The 21,000-nt window shown below is 49.9% G+C and overlaps 1 protein-coding gene across 3 annotated transcripts in view; it reads right to left on the bottom strand.

Annotated features, from left to right (window-relative positions):
- The window catches only part of IGSF21 (immunoglobin superfamily member 21), a 273,851-nt gene that overhangs the window by 41,113 nt on the left and 211,738 nt on the right, over positions 1 to 21,000 (bottom strand). For all 3 annotated transcript variants that reach the window (XM_021668378.2, XM_064363361.1, XM_064363362.1), the window contains exon 4: positions 8,554 to 8,672. In XM_021668378.2, the coding sequence (XP_021524053.2) occupies positions 8,554 to 8,672 (119 nt within the window). The remainder of the gene's footprint in view (positions 1 to 8,553; positions 8,673 to 21,000) is intronic.

Raw genomic sequence — 21,000 nt, 5'->3', positions numbered from 1 at the left:
TAGGGTGGGTCCTAATTCAATGACTGATGTGATTATAAGGAGAAAATCTGTTGAGGTGGGCGCAGTGGCTCATGCCTGTAGCACTACGGGAGGCCAAGGTGGGTGGATTGCTTGAACTCAGGCGTTTCAGGCCAGTCTGGGCAACAAAGCAAGACTCTGTCTCACACAGACACAAAAAAAAAAGGAAGAAGAAGAGAATCAGGAAGAGGAGGAGGAGGAGGAGAAGAAAATAAGGAGGAGGAAAGAAGGAAGAAGAAGAAGGGAAGAACAAGAAGAAGAAGGAGAAGGAGGCAGTGGTGGAGAAGGAGGAGGAGGAGGAAGAGGAAGAAGGAGGAGGAGGAAGAAGGAGGAAGAAGAAAATCTGAACACAGGGACAGGAAAACAGAGCCAGAGAAGAAAGCTGTATGATGAGAGAGGCAGAAATCGATGTGATGTGTCTATAAGCCAGAGAAGTCCAGGGATTGCCGGCAACACCAGAGGCAAGGGGAGGAACAAGGAAGAATTTTTTCCCTTGCATGGGGAGCGTGGTCCTACTGACACCTTGATTACAGGCTTCTGGGGCCTAGCACTGTGAGACAATGCATTGCTGTGGCTTTAAGCCACCCAGTTTGCAGACATTTGCTACGGGCAGCCCTAGAAACTAGCACATTGGCCAAGGCACAGTTTCCCCCTGCGTACCGTGAAGCTATTTCCCTTGGAGAATGTGAGTCCACGGAGCAAGGACTTTGTCTTGTTGTCAGTGTGTCCACAGCACCTAGAATTGTGCTTGGCACCTGGGAGATGCTCAGTAAGCCATCGAATCCCTGGTATGAATGAATGAAGTCCATATAGCTCACCTCTTTTGATTGTTACCTTCTCAGAGAGGCCAACTGACCACCTGACTTAAAACAACCCCATCCCTGACAGGTTGTTCCTGACATTGCTTTGCCAGCCACTGACATCCCATGTGTCTCCCCATCTCTCCACCTGCTCACCTTCTGCCTCCCCTACTGCACTGTCTGTGAGGACCAGTTTTTCCTTTTCCTTTGTTGTTCATTCTTGTCCTTCTTGCTTATTGCGAACTCCGGTGCATACAACAGTGCCTGGAATGCACTAGGTGCTCAATAAACATATGTTAAATGAATGAACACACAAATAAATAAATGAAAGTTAGAATGCCCATGTACGTGGGCATCCAAGCCACCCTACAATGTATTTGAACAAAAAAAGACATTCTGATAGTCTTCTTTACTAGAAAGGAAATTCAATACTAGACTGTCCATGTCAAAAGTAGACACTGATTGGGATTCGGACCCAGGTCTGCTGGACTCCAAGTTCAGTGCTCCTTTCAGAGGGTTTGAGGAGTGGGGGAGGCACTGGATAGTAATGGATGAGAGGACCAAAAACGGGGATGGGGACGGAAATGGAGGCAAGGGCATGGACACTCTGTCTTTCTCCCAGACTCCTACACATCCCGAAAGGCGAACAGCCCTACCCATCCGTCGGAATGTGTGGTTGTTGTTTGGTTTCATTGGTTTTGTTTTGTTTCAATTTTTGAGACAGGGTCTCACTCTGTCACCCAGGCTAGAGTGCAGTGGCGTGATCTCGGCTCACTGCAGCCTTCACCTCCCAGGCTCAAGTGATCCTCCCACCTCAACCTCCTGAGTGACTGGGACTACAGGCACACGCCACCACAGCCCAGCTAATTTTTTGTAGAAATGGGATTTTGCTATATTGTCCAGACTGGGCTAGAACTCCTGGGCTCAAGAAATCCACCCACCTCAGTCTCCCAAAGTACTGGGGTTGCAGATGTGAGCCACCATGCCGGGACCATCGGAGTTTTTGAGCAACCTAGTTAGGGCTCCATCCTAAGCAAGTCCCCACTCTCTGCACTCTGTCCTTACCTGAGTGCTTGTTTGAGTGACTCATGGCCTTTGGGACAAAGGGAGGGAAATTTCCCTTGGGAGTTAAGGCTCCTGTATAAGTACTTGCTCTGGGCTCAGGCAGACCTGGTGGGACACTGCCTCCTGCCCACCCTGCTCTGTCACTCACTCTGTCCCCCCTTAAATTCTCCGAGCCTCTGCTCCTTCACCTTAAAATGGGGGGATGATATCCAGAATTTACAAAGAACTAAAACAGATTTACAAGAAAAAAGCAAGCCCATTCAAAAGTGGGCAAAGGATATGAACATACACTTCACAAAAGAAGACATACATGAGGCCAACAAACATATGAAAAAATGCTCATCATCACTGGTCATTAGAGAAATGCAAATCAAAACTACATTGAGATACCATCTCACGCCAGTTAGAATGGCGATCATTAAAAAATCTGGAGACAACAGATGCTGGAGAGGATGCGGAGAAATAGGAACACTTTTACACTGTTGGTGGGAGTATAAATTAGTTCAACCATTGTGGAAGACAGTGTGGAGATTCCTCAAGGACCTAGAAATAGAAATTCCATTTGACCTAGCAATCCCATTACTGGGTATACATCCAAAGGATTATAAATCGTTCTGCTATAAGGACACATGCACATGAATGTTCATTGCAGCACAATTTACAATAGCAAAGACCTGAAACCAACCCAAATGCCCATCAATGATAGACTGGACAGGGAAAATGTGGCACATATACACCATGAAATGTTATGCAGCCATAAAAAACGATGAGTTCGCCTCCTTTGTAGGGACATGGATGAACCTGGAAACCAACATTCTCAGCGAACTGACGCAAGAACACAAAATCAAACACCACATGTTCTCACTCATAGGCGGATGTTGAACAATGAGAACACATGGACACAGGGAGGGGAGCACTACACACTGGGGTCTGTTGGGGGGAAATAGGGGAGGGACAGTGGGGGGTGGGGAGTTGGGGAGAGATAGCATGGGGAGAAATGCCAGATATAGGTGAAGGGGAGGAAGGCAGCAAATCACACTGCCACGTATGCACCTATGCAACAATCTTGCATGTTCTTCACATATACCCCAAAACCTAAAGTGCAATAAAAAAATGGGGGGATGACCACGCCCACATCCAGGGACTCTTGTGAGGGATTAACTGTGGGTTGAACACTGAGCTCAATGCTGGCACGCAGAGGGTGGCCTTGGTTTTTAGCTTTGGGTTGAAAGGGCACCATGCGGTGGCAGAGAAACCCTGCCCCTTGGCATTCCAGAGGAATCAGAAATGCAGAGTCTTTTAACTTCGATGGGGATGGGGGTGGGGTGCCTTGCTCTCACAACATTTAATTGATTGTAACAGCGCACCCTTAACAGGCTCCCTCCCCGCTAACCTGCACCCCCAGAAGAACCTTCAAAATCCTTCCATGACTGTGTATAATGCGTTCCTGGGGCCCAGCACGCAACTTTCAAATTGGCTTACAATTTATCTGCAGCTCCGATAAAAACATTTTAATGACTGTGTGCAGCACACACCCCTGGTGTCACCCACGGGGCTCCCAAATGTCTTTCCCCGCCACATAGTGGGATATTATAGGCGTGAAATTACAGCTGCACTCGCATTTTCATCTTCACCCGGAGGCCTCTGGAAATGGCCGCACTAGAATGTGCTGGATGTGGATGTGTGGATGGCAGACTGGGGTGCTGGGCTCTCTGGTAGAATTGCTCTGTGCTTTGAGGCAGGTGGGCCCTGGGCCCTCCCCAGCTCCTCAGCTCTCCTCCCCACTGTCCGGGGAGCTTCCCATTGACCTCCAAATTGGGGAGGGGCTGTCTTGCACCAGCTTAGCTGTAGCAGCCCTTAGGGTCCCATGTGGCACAAAAGAGACCCCATCGTTCAGTGACCTCCACTCGCTTGGAGGGGGTGACTTTGCGTGAGAATGCAATGCCACAGACAAACCAAAGCAATGAGTCCGTTTTAATTTTTGAAACCCGCTGGGCGTGGTGGCTCACACCTGTAATCCCAGCACTTTGGGAAGCCAAGGTGGGTAAATCCTGAGGTCGGGAGTTCGAGACCAGCCTGACCAACATGGTGAAAGCCCCTCTCTACTAAAAATACAAAAATTAGCTGGATGTGGTGGCACACGCCTGTAATCCCAGCTAAGGCTGAGGCAGGAGAATCACTTGAACCTGGGAGGCGGAGGTTGCAGTGAGCGGAGATTGTGCCCCTGAACTCCAGCCTGGGTGACAGAGCAAGACTCCACCTCCCAAAAAAATTTTTGTTTGAAAAACCTTCCCAGAAACATATTTGAAGGAGAAGTTCACAGAGGTTAGTCTCTTTGTGCCTGGTTTGTAACTGACCCGATTACCCTTTGTCATAAGAGATACTGTTTATTGATCATCCAGAATGTGCCAAGCCTCAGGCCCAGAGTATTCTGTTCTACACATTATCTCATTTAACCCTCCAATCTCAGCCAAGTCACGTGCTTCTCTGAGCCAGATCTGTGCAACAGGCTCAGTGTGGTGCTGCCTCCCAGTCCCACGTAGTTGATGGGTTACAGGAGGTGCTGTATGAGAAACGCTCAGCTATGCCGCCTCCCCCAGCCCTCACATCACCATTCAGGACCTTGGTGAGCTACAGAAGCCACGCAGCTCTGGCATAGCGATAACCCCCACCCTATAAGGCCTGAAGCAAATTCCCTCCTTTCCCTGGGCCTCAGTCTCTTCATCTGTGGGTTAGGGATCATAGTAATCCTCACGCTCCTCTACAATGAGGACTGGGTGATGTGTTCAATGTGAAAGCCCTTTGAAATTGCCCAAATAGGGCAAGTGTGAGGCATTGCTGTCATTATCACAGTTGGGATAGATCCTGGCTCCTTCCATAGGTGCATGGTGCCAGGACACGTAGGAAGAAGCCCAGGGAAGGTGAGTAAGCAGAGACCACTGTCCCTGCCACTCCCAGAGACACTCCCTGGCCTCCAGGCAGCCGCGGTGCATGAAGCTGTGTTTCCAGAACAGTCATTCCTCAGTCTGGTGCAGGGTTCCTTGGAGCTGTGAATGGCGGACTTCTCTGTGCTGGGGCCAAAACCAGGGGCAAGAGGGAGGTAGCCACAGCTGTGCTCAGGAGTGTGGAAACCAGATAGTGATAATAAAAGCAACAGCGTCCAAGTAACTGAGCTCTTCCTCGGTGATAATTCTTGACGAGCTAGATGTTTTGCAAACTTCATCTATTTTAAGCCTCACGACCACCCTAGGAGGAAAGCATCCTTATCCCTATTTCACAGATGGGGAAATTGAGGCCCACAGAGGAAAATGGGCCTAAGGTCACAGAGCAAATCTGAGATTGGGACCTAAACCAGTATGTCCTTAACTTGAATGCTAAGAAATGGGGGGCAGGGATCTCCTGTGAGTGGGGTGAGGTGAGAAGTGGGAGGGAGGAGGAAAAATACATTTGTATGTGGGAAGAGTATAGGAATAGTTGTAGATATGTGTAGTATCGATATAGCCATCAATATACAGATACACACAGAACTGGCATTTTTGGAAATACTTAGGCATTTAGTTCAGTGGTCCTCAAAGTCTAGCCCCTGGGCCAACAGCAGCAGCATCTCCTGGGAACTTGTCAGAAATGCTTGTTCTCAGGCCCCACCTCACCCGGCTGAGTCAGAAGCTGTGGGCGGGGCCCAGGCATCTGTATTTAGCAAGCTCTCCAGACAGTTCTGCTGCAGGCTCAAGTTTGAGAAGTGCTGTTTAGATCATGAGACTTGGACTTAGAGGGCTGTTAGAACCCAACAAGTCACTTCTCTCCACTAAGCCTCCGTCCCTTCATATAATGGGGATCATAACATCTCCCAGTTCACAGGTCTGTCATGAGGATTCTAAAAGATAACACGCGTGAAGCCAGAAGTTCACACACTGTCAGGCACATGTACATGTCCAAGGAGGGACGGGAGACGTGTCAGCTGCCATATCAGGTCCCGTGGGCATCGTGAGCAAAGGCTGATCTGCTCCACTGGGGGACAATGGGCTGGGAAGATCCACAGCAAGCACAGTGACCTCTGAGCAGTGGCCAGCAGAGGATGGACTGTGACTGGTGGGTGCGATGCCAGGGAGAATCCTGCCAGAGAAGCCCTGAATTTCCAGCGGTCACCCTTACCCTACATCTGAAAGTGCCAGCATGGAAGGTCAGGGTTGCATCACTGGCCTTGCCCCTGCCCAGCCCCTCCCGGATCAGCCACCTGCAGAGTCCAAGGACCCCCACCAGGCCACTCAGCAAGTGAAACTACAGCAGCTGCTCCCTCCTCCCCAGTGCTCTGTCTCTGGTGGCTGCTGCCTCCCACAGGTAGCGTCCCCTGATCCCCAGACAGTGACATAGAAGGAGAGGAGAAGTCTCAGTCACTGAGCTTGCCAGGAGCACACTTCCTTGCTCAGTAGGGACCATCAGGCCAGTTGCAACTTGAGTCAATCCCACAAGATCTCTCTGTGCCTCAGTTTCCTCGCCTAGTGGATGGAGTAAGAGACTCACAAGTGTCAGAGCTAGGAGGGAGTGTAGGATTATCTGGTCAACCCTCTGATGGTACGTGATATGGTTTGGCTGTGTCCCAACCCAAATCTCATCTTGAACTGTAGCTCCCACAATTCCCGTGTGTTGTGGGAGGGACCCAGTGGGAGATAATTGAATCATGGGGGTGGGTCTTTCCCGTGCTATTTCTTGTGATAGTGTATAAGCTTCACGATATCTGATGGTTTTATTAAGGAGAGTCTCCCTGCACAAGCTGTCTTGTCTTGCCTGCCACCATGTGAGATGTGCCTTTCACCTTCCACCATGATTGTGAGGCCTCCCCAGCCACGTGGAACTGTGAGTCCATTACACCTCTTTCTTTTGTAAATTTCCCAGTCCTGGGTATGTCTTTATCAGCAGCATGAAAACGGACTAATAGAGTTCAGATGGGGAAATTCAGGCCACAGAGGGAGACTAACCAGCTCAGGGTCCTTTGGTGAAGTAATGGGAAGTGTGGACCTCATGGAGGGGTGGCTTTTGAGGACTCTGTCCTTACTTGAAGGCACCTTAGAGTGAGATCTTAAGCAGCATCTTCACTGCCTCCAGCACCATGACAAAGCTGGCCCTGGAGTCAAGATACCTGATTTCCCGCCCCAACACTGAGCTGCCTGATATCACAGGATGATTTTATGATCTTGACTGTGTGACTTTAGGCAATTGCCTGCTTTCTCTGTGATCCATTTCTGCATCTGCAAAAGGGAGTTAAAAATGCTAGCATGTACCCTCGGGTCGCCTGTGAGGACTAAACGACATAACACATGTAAAGCACTCAGCCCAATAGCTGCAGAGGGGCCTTCCCTGAGTCCCCTCCCTACACTAGCTGCCACCCACCTGCAGTCACTCTTTATCCCTTTGCCCTGCTCTATTTCCTCCCCGGCATGTAGTAAGCTCTTAATGATTCATCTATGCATGTGTTTTATGCTTGTCTCCTGCAGAATCTCTACAGATAAGCATTTGCCATACGGAAAGTTTGTGTCTATTCTCTGCCACCTCATAGGTGCTCAGTACGTTGTGATGCATACATGATTAAATACATGTCTCTCATCAGACTTGGAGTTCCTTGATGGTGCAAACCGAGTTCTGTCCCTCCTAGGTTCCCTGGTGTGGCCAACCCAAGGCCAGTCACTGAAAATGCCCCTAGTTCCTCTATCAGAGGAGCTGACTGGTGCGTGAGTAACTGTGAGAGAGGGGCTTTTCCTGGCAATGCCACCTCCTGCATCGTAGCTCCACCAGGAAGCCAGAACCACCTGCACTGCAGAAATCAATGTCCCTCTGGAGATCTGGCCTTTGGAGGTTTTCAATTTCCCCAGAAGCGGCGGCTTTCAGAGGGGGCTTTATGCTTTCATTGATTGCTGTGTACCGCAAGCTTTGTTTCCCTGATAAATATTATTTGATAAGAAAACCGGAGAACACAGAGTCCAGAGTCAAGGCCAAGTCCTCAGCATCCTTGAAACAGAGGCAGAACCCAAAGGTATGTATCTGACAAGAACATTAGAGCCGCTGGGGTCTTCTGAGAATGTGCAGAGCAGCATTCTTATTTTACAAATGGGGAAACTGAGTCTGGGGTGGGGATAGACTTATCTAAGGACCCAGCCAGGTGGAGGTAGACACCAGTATTATTACCTCCACTTTACAGGTGCATAAATGGAGGCATGGGGAGAGGGTGAGAACCCGGGAGGTCTGGATCCCAGTCCTGAGCACTTTCTAATTCATCTCCAGATCCTGCGCCATCTCCACTAAGGCCTCAGGAGGTACAGGGAGGAACTTTTGTCTGAGGAGCAGAGTGGTTCCCTGTGCGGCAGGTGTGTGTCTCAGCTGAGGTGCTGTTTTGGACTCCTTGGGGAGGGTTCTGTTGGGGTACCTGTGCTGGGAGAAGAGGACCTCCTGAGGGGAGGTCTGTGGGGAGCAAGGCTTCAAGGGTCACACCTTGGCTCAGCCTGGGCTGGTTGCCCCTCCAGGACAAAGGCAGGAAAGGGAAGACACCAGCACAACAGAACTTCTGGTAGGTGGCCCCCGGGACGGCAGCTCTGTGCACACATGTGTGCCTGTGTGCAAACACACACACACTCGTCCTCCTCACTGAGATTCCAGGGGCCAGTGGCCCTGCACTCACCCATGACGTTGAGGAAGATGTTGCCTGATGCCAGGACCACCTTCTCCCTGGTGGCACGGTCGTAGATGCCCACGTGGCACTCATAGGGACCGTTGTCTGAAATCCGGACCTCGGGCAGCCTGGGGGAGGCAGAAGACAAGGTGAGGGCCCGTCCTTGCCGGGCTGGGTGAGGCAGCGCTCAAGGAAACTCATCCTGATGCCCACTGGTGCAGCCTCCACTAACAAACACCTGCCTGTGTGCTGGGCTGGGAGGAGGGGAGCATTTATGAAACACCGCCTGTATGCAGGCCCTGTGCTTGGCGTCTCAGACAGTGAAGGTGTGGACTGTGTTCAGCCAGACTCCAATTTGTGCTCAGTGGGCCCTGGAACAGTCATTTAGCCTGTCGGCTTCCATGAGCCTGGGATGGTGCCCACTTCCAGGGAGCTGTGAGGATGACATGGGTGAAGAGGTGTGGGCACTTAGGGTGTCACTGCATGCAGTAAGGGCTCAAAGCTGTCACTGGAGGCATCACCTCCCTCTTTCCTCGTGACGACCTCCATGTAGCGGTCCATATTCCCATTTCATAAATAAAGAAACTGAGGCTTGGCGGTGGGGAACTCGATTGCCCCCAACCCTGTATGGCTAATAAGAACCAGTAAGGAAATTTGAATTTCTCTGTCCACACCACCATGCTGCCACTTCGTGCCCAGTGCTGAGATCATGGAAGGGAAACAATAAAATACAGGTCCCCAAGGAGCCCCCATCCCAGTGGGCAAGGAGGTAGGAAAGCTGATCTGGGTTCCACAATCACATGGAAAAGCGAGTTTATCTGAGCTCGAATTGGGGAGCGGCCACTTCCACCCCTGAAGTGATCAGGAGGGTGGCTCAGAGGAGGGAACCCCTGAGGATAGGAGAGACCCCCTCAAACCTGCTCTCAGACTTTTCTCCTAGAAGTAAATATTTCTCCAGAGAGTAAATATTTTAGGCTTTGTTGCCCTTTACATTCTCTGTTGCAAATACTCAACCCTCCCCTTGCAGCACAAAAGCGGCTCTAGACGGTGCGTAACCAAAATGGTGCAACTGTGCTCCAATAAAGCTTCACTTATGATCATTTAAATTTGAATTTCATATAATTTTGATGTGCCATACAATATCCTTCTTCTGGTTTTTTCCTCTAATCATTTCAAAGTATAAAAATCATGCTCAGTTCACAGATTGTGAAAAAATACGTGATGGGATAGATTTGGCCCACAGTCTAGTTGGACGGCTCCTGTTCCAGATCTTTCTATAGCACCTACAGGGTCAGACCATGTGAAAATGAGTTGGTATGTTGTTCTCTCTCCCCACGGAAAATGCAAGCAGGAAGGCTCTTTCCTCCCTTCTATACTGAAAAGACCCTTGATATGGAGTCAGAGAGAGCCAGGTTCCAATTCTGCTCCTCCTGTTTGTGAATCGTGGGACCTTGGATAAGTCAGTCCATTTCTCTTGGAGACTCCGTTTTCTTTCCTAAGCAGTGGAGGTGCTACTTCCTGCGACAGCGGTGAAGAGTACATGCAATGACGTCACTGCAGGACTTCTGTAAGCAGGAACCTGCACCCAAATGGACAGAGGGGCCATTCTGTGTTGTTCCTGGGTCCTGCGAAGCCCTGTGGGGAGAGGGAATTCCTGGCAAATGGAATCCGGACACTTGGATGGGGTGGAGCCTCGGCCTGGAGTTACAGAGGCTGTGTTGTTGCTGCACTGGAGAAATGTATGTGTCTTCATGTAAGTTTTAGCCTATTCTGGCTACAACTTAGAGAGACTGGGGTATCTATTTAAGTCTTAGATGTTCTCAAGTCACAATAGAAAACCACAGGAAGGGATCCATACCCACGGCCCTACCCCACTAACCTGCCCGACAGCCCTATCAAAGGGACCCCGCTGGGGACAGGAAAGGGCAGCAGGTGGTTAGCGCTCAGGCTCTTGGGTGTGTGACCCAGCTCTGCCTCCCCTGAGAATAGAGTTCTTTCAATCCAGTTATTCATCCTCACTTCGGTCTCATGGACACACGTCCCACTTTGCTCTCCCTCTTGCTTCCGCAGAGCAATGTAACTTCAGCTTCACTCTTTTCTTCTCTCGTTTTAGCTACCTGCTCCATCTTTGTCTTCTGGCTCCTTTTCCTCTGTGACTCACTGTCCCCCCACACCTGGGCTGCCAGCCTCTTTTTCCATCACTGTCGTCTTATTGAGCTGAGCCAGCCCATCCCTCCCACCACCCAGCACACATTAGCATAAACAAACACCTTCATTTACATAGAACACACAGAGCTTGACATCTGGTCTACTGACTGTCATGGAAGGACTTAAAGAATGGGAAGCTTTTCATCAGGGGGACTTTGTTGAGAAGACAGTGTCCCCCTCCACTCCCTGCTCTCAGAAGAGAGAGCACGGTGACATGGGAACAGCAGGGGACCAGTCTCCCCTCCGGGAACAATTTTCTTTGTTTGTAACTCAGCTAGACTGAAAAAATAGCCTCTTTACCGGGCACCATTACTGAGTGACAGTCACCTGGAGTGACATATTTTAGATTTAAAAAAAAACAGGAGACTCAGAGAGAGATGGCATGACTTATCCAAGGCCCCATGGCTTATAAACAGTAGGAGCAGAATTTGCACTTGGTGACACTCATTGATATGGTTATAGAGACAACCTGTTTAAATGACTTTTGTAGGTGACAGGAGTGTAGGTGGCAGGTTCGGGTGACAGCTCTGTAAAGAAGTAGGCTCAGGAGACGTGTAGCTGGCAGCTCTCCAAGTGAGGTAATAAGATAATAATAATGTGGTTGACACCCAGGCAGATACGTGCAGGTAACAGCCACCTCGGTGATAGCTTCAGATGTGTTTATAGACTAGCGACACAGGTGTCATGTTTAGGCATCTGCTACCCCAATGACATGCTCAGGTGATAGTAACGTAAGCAATATGCTTGGGTGACACATGCAGGTGACACCTCACAGGTGGCATAGAAGACAGCTTGGGGGACACCCGCATTGCTGCTTTATGAAAAAGGCAGCTTCTCACTGAGGACTATGTGTACAGTCCCAGATGCTCCTTCTACTGGGTTCCCTGGTTCCTTGAATGTCCAGACCTGCCCTCCACCATTAGCCCAAGGCACACTCTTGGGCACCACCCTTACATCTCCCATTTCCGCACCCCTCAAATATAGATGGTGACCAAGTCCTGGGTGTTCTACTCCTAGTAGATCCTGAACCAACTCCACAGCCAGCATCTCTTCTCACCTGGAATATGGAGGCAGAGGGTTACTGGGCTTTCTGTCCCCAGTAATCACCCTCCTGATCCATTCCTCAGGTAGAATCCAGATCTTTTCAAATTCAGACGAGATGAATGGTACTCCCCTACCTAAGTCCCTTCAAAGGCTCTCTTTGCTCTTATGACAAAAACATTATGCAAAAAAGATACTTGCACACGCATGTTTATAGCAGCATAATTTGTAATTGCAAAAATATGGAACCAGCTCAAATGTCCATTAATCAATGAGTGGATAAAAAAATTGTGGTGTATCTATATACCGTGGAATACTATTCAGCCATGAAAAGGAACAAAATAATGGCATTCACAGCAACCTGGATGGAACTGGAGACCCTTATTCTAAGGGAAGTAACTCAGGAAGGGAAAACCAAACATTGTATGTTCTCTCTCACTCATAAGTAGGAGCTAAGCTATGAGGATGCAAGGGCATAAAACAATACAATGGACTTTGGGGATTTGGGGGAAAAGGTGGACGGGGAGTGAGGGATCAAAGAGTACAAATTAGGTATAGGGCATACTGCTCAGGTGATGAGGGCACCAAAATATCACAAATCACCACTAAAGAACTTACTCATGGAACCAAACACCACCTATTCCCCAAAAACCTATAGTAATAAAATAAAATAAAATGAAGAATATAAAAATCTCCTAAATAGAAATAAAACTGTAAATTTTAAAATATGAGACACCAATATCAAGTCGATTAAGATATTTTAAAAGGTGGTAACATTTGCCAAAACCTATCAAACCCACAACATCAAAAGTGAACTCTAATATGAACTATGGATTTGGGGTGATAATGACGTATCCATGTAGGTTTACTGATGGTAGCACATGTACCACTGAAGTGTAGGAAGTCAATAGTGGCAGAGGTTGTACATGTGTGCGACAGGGGCAGATGGAAACTTTCTGTACTTGCTGCTCAGTTTTGCTGTGAACCTAAAGCTGCTCTAAAAAATAAAGTTTATCAATAAAAAAATGGCAAAAACAGAAGTGTCATCTTGGCCAACAGGGCCCAGCACACTTTGTTCCTTCCACATCTCCAGCCACGCCTCCTGCCTTCCCTTCTCCCACGCCCTGCCCCTTCCTCCAGCCACGACTCCTGTCTTCCCTTCTCCCAGGCCCCGCCCCTTCCTCCAGCCTTGTCTCCTGTCTTCCCTTCTCCCAGGCCCCGCCCCTTCCTCCAGCCTTGTCTCCTCCCTTCCCTTCCCCTGTGCCCCACTCCTTCCTCCAGCCATGGTGGCATTCTTTCGATTTCTCCCCTGAGCCAAGTTATTTTCTAAAAAGATAAAATTTGTGTTTTGGATAAGTTTAGGATGACAGAATATTTGCAAAGATAACAGACATTGCTGTATACCCCTCACCTGGTTTCCCCTGTTGTTACCATCTGACATGGCCAGGATCCCCCACCTCCAACCAAGGCAGATTCTAGTTCTCATCGGTAGATCCAACAGCTGCCAGGTCACAGCTTTGATTTGGACCAATCCACCTCTTCTCAGCACCTCATCTAAAATTTTGCCTTTTCAGTTGTCTTTCTAAAGTGGAGTAAGCGGCCCAGAGACTCCCTTTCCCCAGAATTGAGTGGCATTGATCTGCATGATGAATAGAAGGCTTTCCACAGGTAGCAGGGACCCGAGGGAGGTGAGGGTGAGGAGGCCTGCTTTCATAGGCAATGGGCTGCGATCAATAAACTACTAATAACTGCAAAGGTTTCTGGAGAGATCAATGTAATGCAGTTTAGCGGCTGGAGTTTACCAACACTGGCGGCATCTCTGAAGGGCGAATAATTGTGTTTTTGAAAAGCCAGGCACAGCGAGAATGGATACTGCGTGCCCCCTGGCCTTCATGCCTTCACTAGGTAAGGCCTTGCAAGGGCTGGTCACTGCAGCTGCTGCTGGATCCACATTCAACAGAAGTATTTGGGTTGCTGTATGCCATGCCCTAAGCTGAGGCTTGAATTGGGAGTGGGTACAGGGATACTAGGGTTTTGGTCCCCGGCTCCATGTTTTTGCCTATGCTGTTAAGCTCCGTAGACTCTACATTCAGATGTTGCCTCCACCAGGCAGGCTACCCTGACTGCCCAGCCCTCCAAAGACATAATTCATCTCCACCTCCCCAGGGCTGAGTCTGTCTGGGAGCACGTACCTGTCCATGTCACGCTGCGCTATCATTTGTTTGTTTTCCCTCCCAGGCAAGAAGGGAAGCCTGGTCGCTTGGTAGGTGCTCAGGGAGTATCCCCTGTATGAATGGGATCCATGAAAACAGTCTGCACCAGGAGTCAAGGGGTCCATGGAAACAGCCTGCACCAGGAGTCAAGAGCCCTGGACTCTAGTCTTGGCTCTGCACCTGACGAGCGTAGGATGTTGGATGAGGTCCTTTGGCTTCTTTGAGCTTCGGTTTTTCCATCTGATACATGGGTGCTAAGACACCTGCCATGTGGGATTATTACAGGTACTGGGGAGGTGCCAACATGTATAAAGATTTACAGTAGGAAGCACTGCGCTGAGCATTTTACCCTCTCTAACTGAATCTTTGCTATATCGAGTGAGTAGGTGGTATGATTTGAATTCAAGCCAGATGGAGGCGGGAACCCTTGAATGCTCTCCCCCACAGCCCCCAGATCTTCTTTTATCAGCAAATTGATTTGAGTTCTCTGGTCTCCGGATTTGCCTCCATGATTTGAGGCATGACTTGGAAGGTGATGTGATTTGAATTCAAGCCAGGTGGAGGCTGGAACCCTTGAATGCTCTCCCCCACGGCCCCCAGATCTTCCTTTATCGGCAATTGATTTGAGCTCTCTGGTCTCCGAGTTCGCCTCTATCACTCCTGAGCATGTTTCTATTCTGAGGCTTGCCACCTCTCCAGGTAATGAGAGCCATATGTTTCCTCCCTGCTGGGAGAAACAAGATGGCCTTTTATTTTCCTGAATTTCCTCCTCTAAGCTTCTGGTGGGCCCCTTAATTCTGATGACTGAGGTTTGCTGAGCAAGTCCTGTGCACATTCCCCACACCCCACGCGAGTTTACAGCCTCTGCTTAGCTTTCCTTTCCTGGCTTTGTCTTTGCGCTGGGAAGAGTCCTAGATTTTCATAGAATGGAGACACAGGAGCGGAGGGTGGAGCTGTGAGGACACAGGAAACCAGTTTGACTTGCTTTTCCTGGGCTGTTGAAGAACCTAGTGATCCAATATTTGACTTTTGCTGAGAACCGAGCCTGAATGAATGCACACGTGTAAGTGCACTTACAACAGGACCTGGCATGCTGGGGGGTGCTTGTATTCTTCTCCTTACACTATTAATTGATGAAGAATTTAAAACAAATTGTTAAGCACCCACTATGTACCGCGCACTGCTTGTGGTGTTGAGTACATATCAGGGAACAAGACAGACAAAACTTACAGAAGGTCCCTAACTCACGATGGTTCAACTTATGATTTTCCGACTTTACGACAGCATGAAAGCCATACGAACTCGGTAGAAACCATACTTTGAGTAGCCATACAACCATTCCATTGTTCACTTTCAGTAAGGTATTTAATACATTCCATGAGCTACTCAACTCTTTATTATAAAATGGGCTTTGTGTTGGATTATTTTGCCTGTGAGTGTAAGCCAATGAAAGTGTTTTGAGCGCATTTAGGGTAGGTTAGCGCTAAGCTATGATGTTACATAGGTCAGGTGTTTTAAGTGCATTTTCAACCTGAGATATTTTGAACTTACGATGGACTTATTGGGACGTAACCCATCATAAGTCCAGGAACATCTGTACTTTTAAATGAAAACACTACAAAGATGTCTTTTCTCTGGAATCTGCCTCCTGTCTACATCTGTCTCCTTCTTAGAGGGAGGAGGCTGGATGTTGATTAACCTGTCCCAGGATCAAGGTCATTATAACAAACATCAGTCTCATCCTGTCGAGTCTTCGGGGTTTTGCAGTGTGTTAGGTGAGTTCACCCTGATGCTAAATGTCTCCTGAGATCCTTGCCTTTGTTTGTTTCAATTTTTTTAATTGCTTTATTGAGGTGTAATTGACAAACAATAAATTGTACGTACTCAACATTTCCACATTTGGTAAGTTTTGACATATTGAAACCATTGCCACAATCAAGATAATGAACACACTCACGTCTCCCAAAAGCCTCCTCCTGCCCTTTTCTAGTCTACGCTCCTCATCCTTAGGCAGCCATTGATCCTCTTTCTGTCACTATAAATCATGATTCCCAGGATTTTATATAAATGGAATCACGGAGTGCGTACTCTGTTTTGCTTCGTTTCTTCCACTCCTCGTCATTATTTTGAGATTCATTCATGCCGTTGCCTTTACCAATGGTTGCTTCCCTTTCCCCGCTGAACAGCATTGCATTGTATGGCTAAAGCCACCATGTGCTTCCCCATCTTCCTGTTGATGGACACCTGGATGGTTCTATCTTCATTAAAATGAAGCCTCAAAGGCCCAACGGCTGCCTGGATGGTTTCTGTTAGCCCAGGGAGAAGCGCTGTGTGTGCAGGTGAAGACATAGCATGACTGGACCTACATTTAACTTTAGAAGACACTGCCCTGCTGTCTTCTAATGTGACTGCATGACGGCATCTTGGGTTTTCCTGACCTTCTGTCTTTTCACCCCCTTGCTCAGTGCCTCCTTCCAGAAGTGGCTCACTCCATGTTGCCCCTCACACCACACCCCCAACCTACTTTTACTTTCTAAGTGTTGCTAATTTGCAGTGAGCTTCAGATAACAAGTCCTGTTGGAATGGTGTGTGCAACGTGGATTGAAGAGGCTTGGAGGGGGAGAATGGGAAGCTACAGGATTTCTCTGTGAGAAAGGGGTACATGACATTTGCCTGTGTGCCCCAACCCTCCTTTCTTTTAATCTTTCCCCAGATTAGAGGATGTTGCGCCACAGATGGTTCGTGGACATTTCCTTGTCTCCACCCCACTGTCCCTGCGTGGCCCAGGACCTCTCCATTTTTGTCTTCGTTCTTGACACTGTCTCCCTGCCTGAGGCCCCCACCCTGGGGTCAGAGTGACCTTATGACAGTGAAGATCTGGCCTGTCCTTTCCCAATACAAAACCTTTCTGTGGCTTCCGTCTACTGGAGGACCAAGACCGAATTCAGTCTGACTGCAAACTCAGATATGGTCTAGACCCAGAAAAGAGGAAGGGAGGGACAGATGGAGGGAGGAAAATGGTGTGTAGCTTTGCATCTCTTGCCAAAATTCAGCCACCGAAGGAGAAGGCTCTTCAGGACCAAACTTTCCTAATCTACCTGACTTAAAAAGCATTTTGTAATTCAAACGTCTTCATTTGGATACACAGTATCTCATTCTGGGCTAAGAGAGAAGATTCAGGTAGTGATGGGTCCTTTGAGGCTGTGCTTTAATGAAGAGATGAGAGAGGCTTTTCATTTGTATAACCATTGTTTGCATGGAAACCAAGCTTCTAAAGGGCTGGGGACAGAGTTCCTGCAAGTAGGTTAAACACACCCCCTGCAATCTTATGAGCCAAGTGCCTGCCTGGGCTCTGCCCTCCCTCATTCCTGCTGGAAAGATCCCAAGTGTGAAGCAATGAAGCTTTACTGTTTCTGCGCCTGCCACACATCCCTGATGGGCTGCTTCTTTCCTGAGGCCTGGGCCTTGTGTTTTCCCCACTCCAACACCTGCTCACTCTCCAAGTTCAGGGTCATGCCCCGTGATACGGGGGCAACATTTGCAGAATGCTTGCTCCACCTGGACAGAGCCGTGAGGCAGAGCTAATAAAACTGGCCATAAAGCGTCGGGCAGCCCTAGGTTCTAGTGGAATGCTTGCTAATAAGACACATGGAAAAGGTTTGCTGCTCCCTTGGAAAAAAACGGTCATGGGCAGGGAAGAGGTCTCTGCCCTTCCCTGCACCTCCTCATACCTGTGTAATTTGCAGACCTGGCTGGGAGCTGTGGGCGGTTCAGGTCTGTTAGCTTGGCCCAGTGGCTCAGGTGAGCACCTGCTCAGCCAGCCCTGGCTGCTGCCTATCCCCGGCTGCCGTCACAGCATCTTGCTTTTCCGTAAAAGTCCCTGAGTGAGGACACGAACCTCCCAGGACTGGGGAATAGATTGGCTACTGGAGGTAGCATTTTTGGTAGCTGGCAGACCGGGCAGAAAAGGACCTCCCTAGACCTTGTGTTGGGGTGGGGTCCCCTACAGGAGACCCCAGGAGGGTGCTGGGATGCACAAGAATCCCCTGAGGATCTGGTTCCAATGCAGATTCTGGTGAGCCTACAGTTGGGGCCTCATGAATCAAAAATAGCTGGTGCACTTTTCGCCAAAAAATGGGGGGAGTTGGTCCAATTTTTCTCCCAGCCACACAGGAAAGAGGCATGGCAGAATCCTTCCTGGGCCCTGAGAATTTCTAACCAGCCCCCAGGCATTGCTGCTGCTGATCAGAGAAGCCCACTGGAAGACTTAGGGCCTCAGTCCCTCTCCCTCCCCCTCAATCCATTCATCTGTTTGCCCTTGCCCTGCCCTCTCCAGACACCCTGGGCGGTCCCCTTCCATTGGCTTCACCAGACCCCAAACAGAAGAGCCTAGTGCTTGGATGTTTTTAGCACAGGACAGCTGCCTAATGAATATTGTTGAATGGAAATTACTTGAGGACAGGGGTTCTTTCAGACACCAGGCGCTGCCACAAAGCTGGCCACACACAGACGTGGCCCCTGCAGTGACCAAATGCTGAGCCTCGCTCTGCTCTCCTAGCCCCTGCTCTCTGGCTGCTTCCTGTCCTCCAGCTTCTGAAAGAGGTGATGATGCACTCTCCTTCTTTCCCTGCCTGCTGGAGGTGGGACCCAGACTCCAGACCTAGCTCAAGGGCAAGTTGTCTCATCCTTCCTGGTGTGAACTTGACTAAGGACACCTTAACGATGGTGTCAGCACATTCCTAGGGACCTGCCTGTGAAGGGGAAGTTTCAACTCCAAGGATACTGAAGACAGAACAACCCTGAATCCAGAAATGACCCCCTCCCCTCCTTTTGGCCAAGCCCTGGATTTTCTCCTCCATCAGGCCCTTTCCAGGGACACAGTAGGGACACACTTCCTCCGGGAGGTGTGAGGCCATTGGACAGTACCAAGCAGAAAAGGAGGGGACACGGGAGATCCTCCCTTGAGCTAAGGGACCTGTCCTGTGAGCACAGGATGTACATGGAGAAGTTCCGCTCCTTTAATAGCTCCCCCAGCAGAGCCTGGTCATTTAACCAGGGTGACCAGCTAGTCCTGGTTTGTCCAGGCAAGAAAACTAAAGACAGGGAGGTGATTTATGCAAGGCCAGGCAGCAATCGGCAGCAGATCTGGGAAAGAGGCCAGGCCACCTGGGCCAGGTGATCCGTCAAAGGTTCTGGGAAATGGGCTCATGACCGCCCCCTGCAGGCGGTTGGAGGCTTGGCGATCCGCCGATCTTGCTACAAAGCTAATGCATCTTGAGGCGGATGCGGAGTAGGTGCTCAGTGGTCGGGGGCCCTGTGGCTACTGTGTGTCGGAAGTCTCAATGAGTTAAGTTCTCAATTAACCAGAAATACCTGGCGCTCTTTTCACCACACAACGCGGGAGAATTTGGGTCCAACTTCTTCCCCAGCCAAATAGGAAAAAGACATGGCAGAATCATTCCAAGGGGCTGGGATCCCACGGCCTGGGGTCTCCTGCCACCTTCCAGCCATTCCTCTGGCTGGGCTTACCTGAGAACACTCAGCACGGATTGGAGGACTCCCAGGTTGTATAGCCTGGGAGCGGGACTGGGAGACGGGTAGGGGTGGGGCAGTGCTGGGCAGGGGCCCTGGAGCCTCCGGAAAAGCCCCACTACTTAAGAGCTGAGCCCCTCAGCACTGAGAATTTTATGACCTTCCTCCTTGCATGTTTTCAGCCTTCCCAGAGGCTGCCTGAACTCTTTTTTCTCAGGGCCTTTAAAAAGCCATTAGCGTGATTTTCAGCCCCTGCCTCCGGTTTCAACCTGAAAATGGTTTCCGTCATACAATTGCTCAGTGGGTGCAAAACGTCTGTGGCATCCATTTGAATGCAGGGCTGGCTAGGAGGGGTACCAGAGAAGGGAGGCACAGAGAGGAGAATTTCCAGAACACTCCAGCCGATGCCCTTCCCACCCTGCCCCCAGCTCCCTCCCTAAGCCCTCCCCTCATTCCCTCCAGGGAGCCTGGGACCCATCTCAGGCTCCACCCCAACCATAGACTTCTCTTAAATTGGCCTGATCATTGTCAGCCGAGCTGCCTTAGCTCCTTGGCCATTTCCTCCTGCTGACGCTGAAGGATGAGGATGAGGGGACAACTCTTGTCTCACACTGGGCCATGTCTGAGCCACACCCTTCTTGGTTCTATCTTCACACTGCAAGGAGACCTTTGGTGCTGGACAGATGGGGCACACCACACTCGACTCTGCCTCCTGGGACTGTGTGACCTGGAGCAGGTCATCGGCTCTCAGCTTCAGCTTCTGCACCTCAAGCCCTTTGATCCAAGGCCCTGTGTGGTGCAGCTGGAACAGGATGAGGTGGCCATGGAAAGCCCCCTTACTCCTACCCTGAGGGGCCCCCCAGACCCGCCAGTCATGATTTACCAGTGGACAAATTGGCAGGGACCTGTTACCAATGTGAGAAAACGCCTCTGAGAAATCAGGTTTTATTTTCCAATGATGAATTCCCCCAAGAAAAACCAGAGAGAGCTTAGCTCAGAATCACAGATCACTAAGCCCAGGAAGTCAGTGATGGGCCCTTGGGTGGTGATGGCCCCGATCGCTCCTTCCTGCCCTGTCCAGAGGCTGCTGCCCACCTCAGGCCCTGAACCCGCTTCCCTGTTCCCACCCTCCATCTTTGGACTGCTGATTCCTTCCCCTGGCTTCCTGTCCCATGGCTTCCCCCTCCCCTGTCACCCATTCCGACACCTCCCGCTCTTCTCTACCCGCTTCCCCTCCAGGCCTCTCTTTTCCAGCCTCAGGCTGCTGCCATGGAAACCACTTCCTCCTCCAGGTCCTGGCTGAACCACTTAGCCCCTCACTGGTCAGCCTGTTGGACTCAGGCTCTGGGTTCAGGGTTGGGCAGGGGCAGGAGGGGCCCAAAGTTCGGAGTGTTTTTCCCACCTCCTCTAGACCGGACGCCATCCCAGAACCGGCAGGCAGGGGGCGTGGGGCACGTGCTCT

Source organism: Aotus nancymaae, unplaced genomic scaffold (assembly GCF_030222135.1).
Source record: "Aotus nancymaae isolate 86718 unplaced genomic scaffold, 86718_ANA_hifiasm-v0.15.2.pri h1tg000053l, whole genome shotgun sequence".
Lineage (NCBI taxonomy): Eukaryota > Metazoa > Chordata > Mammalia > Primates > Aotidae > Aotus > Aotus nancymaae.
This window is presented reverse-complemented; position numbering and strand designations above follow the sequence as displayed.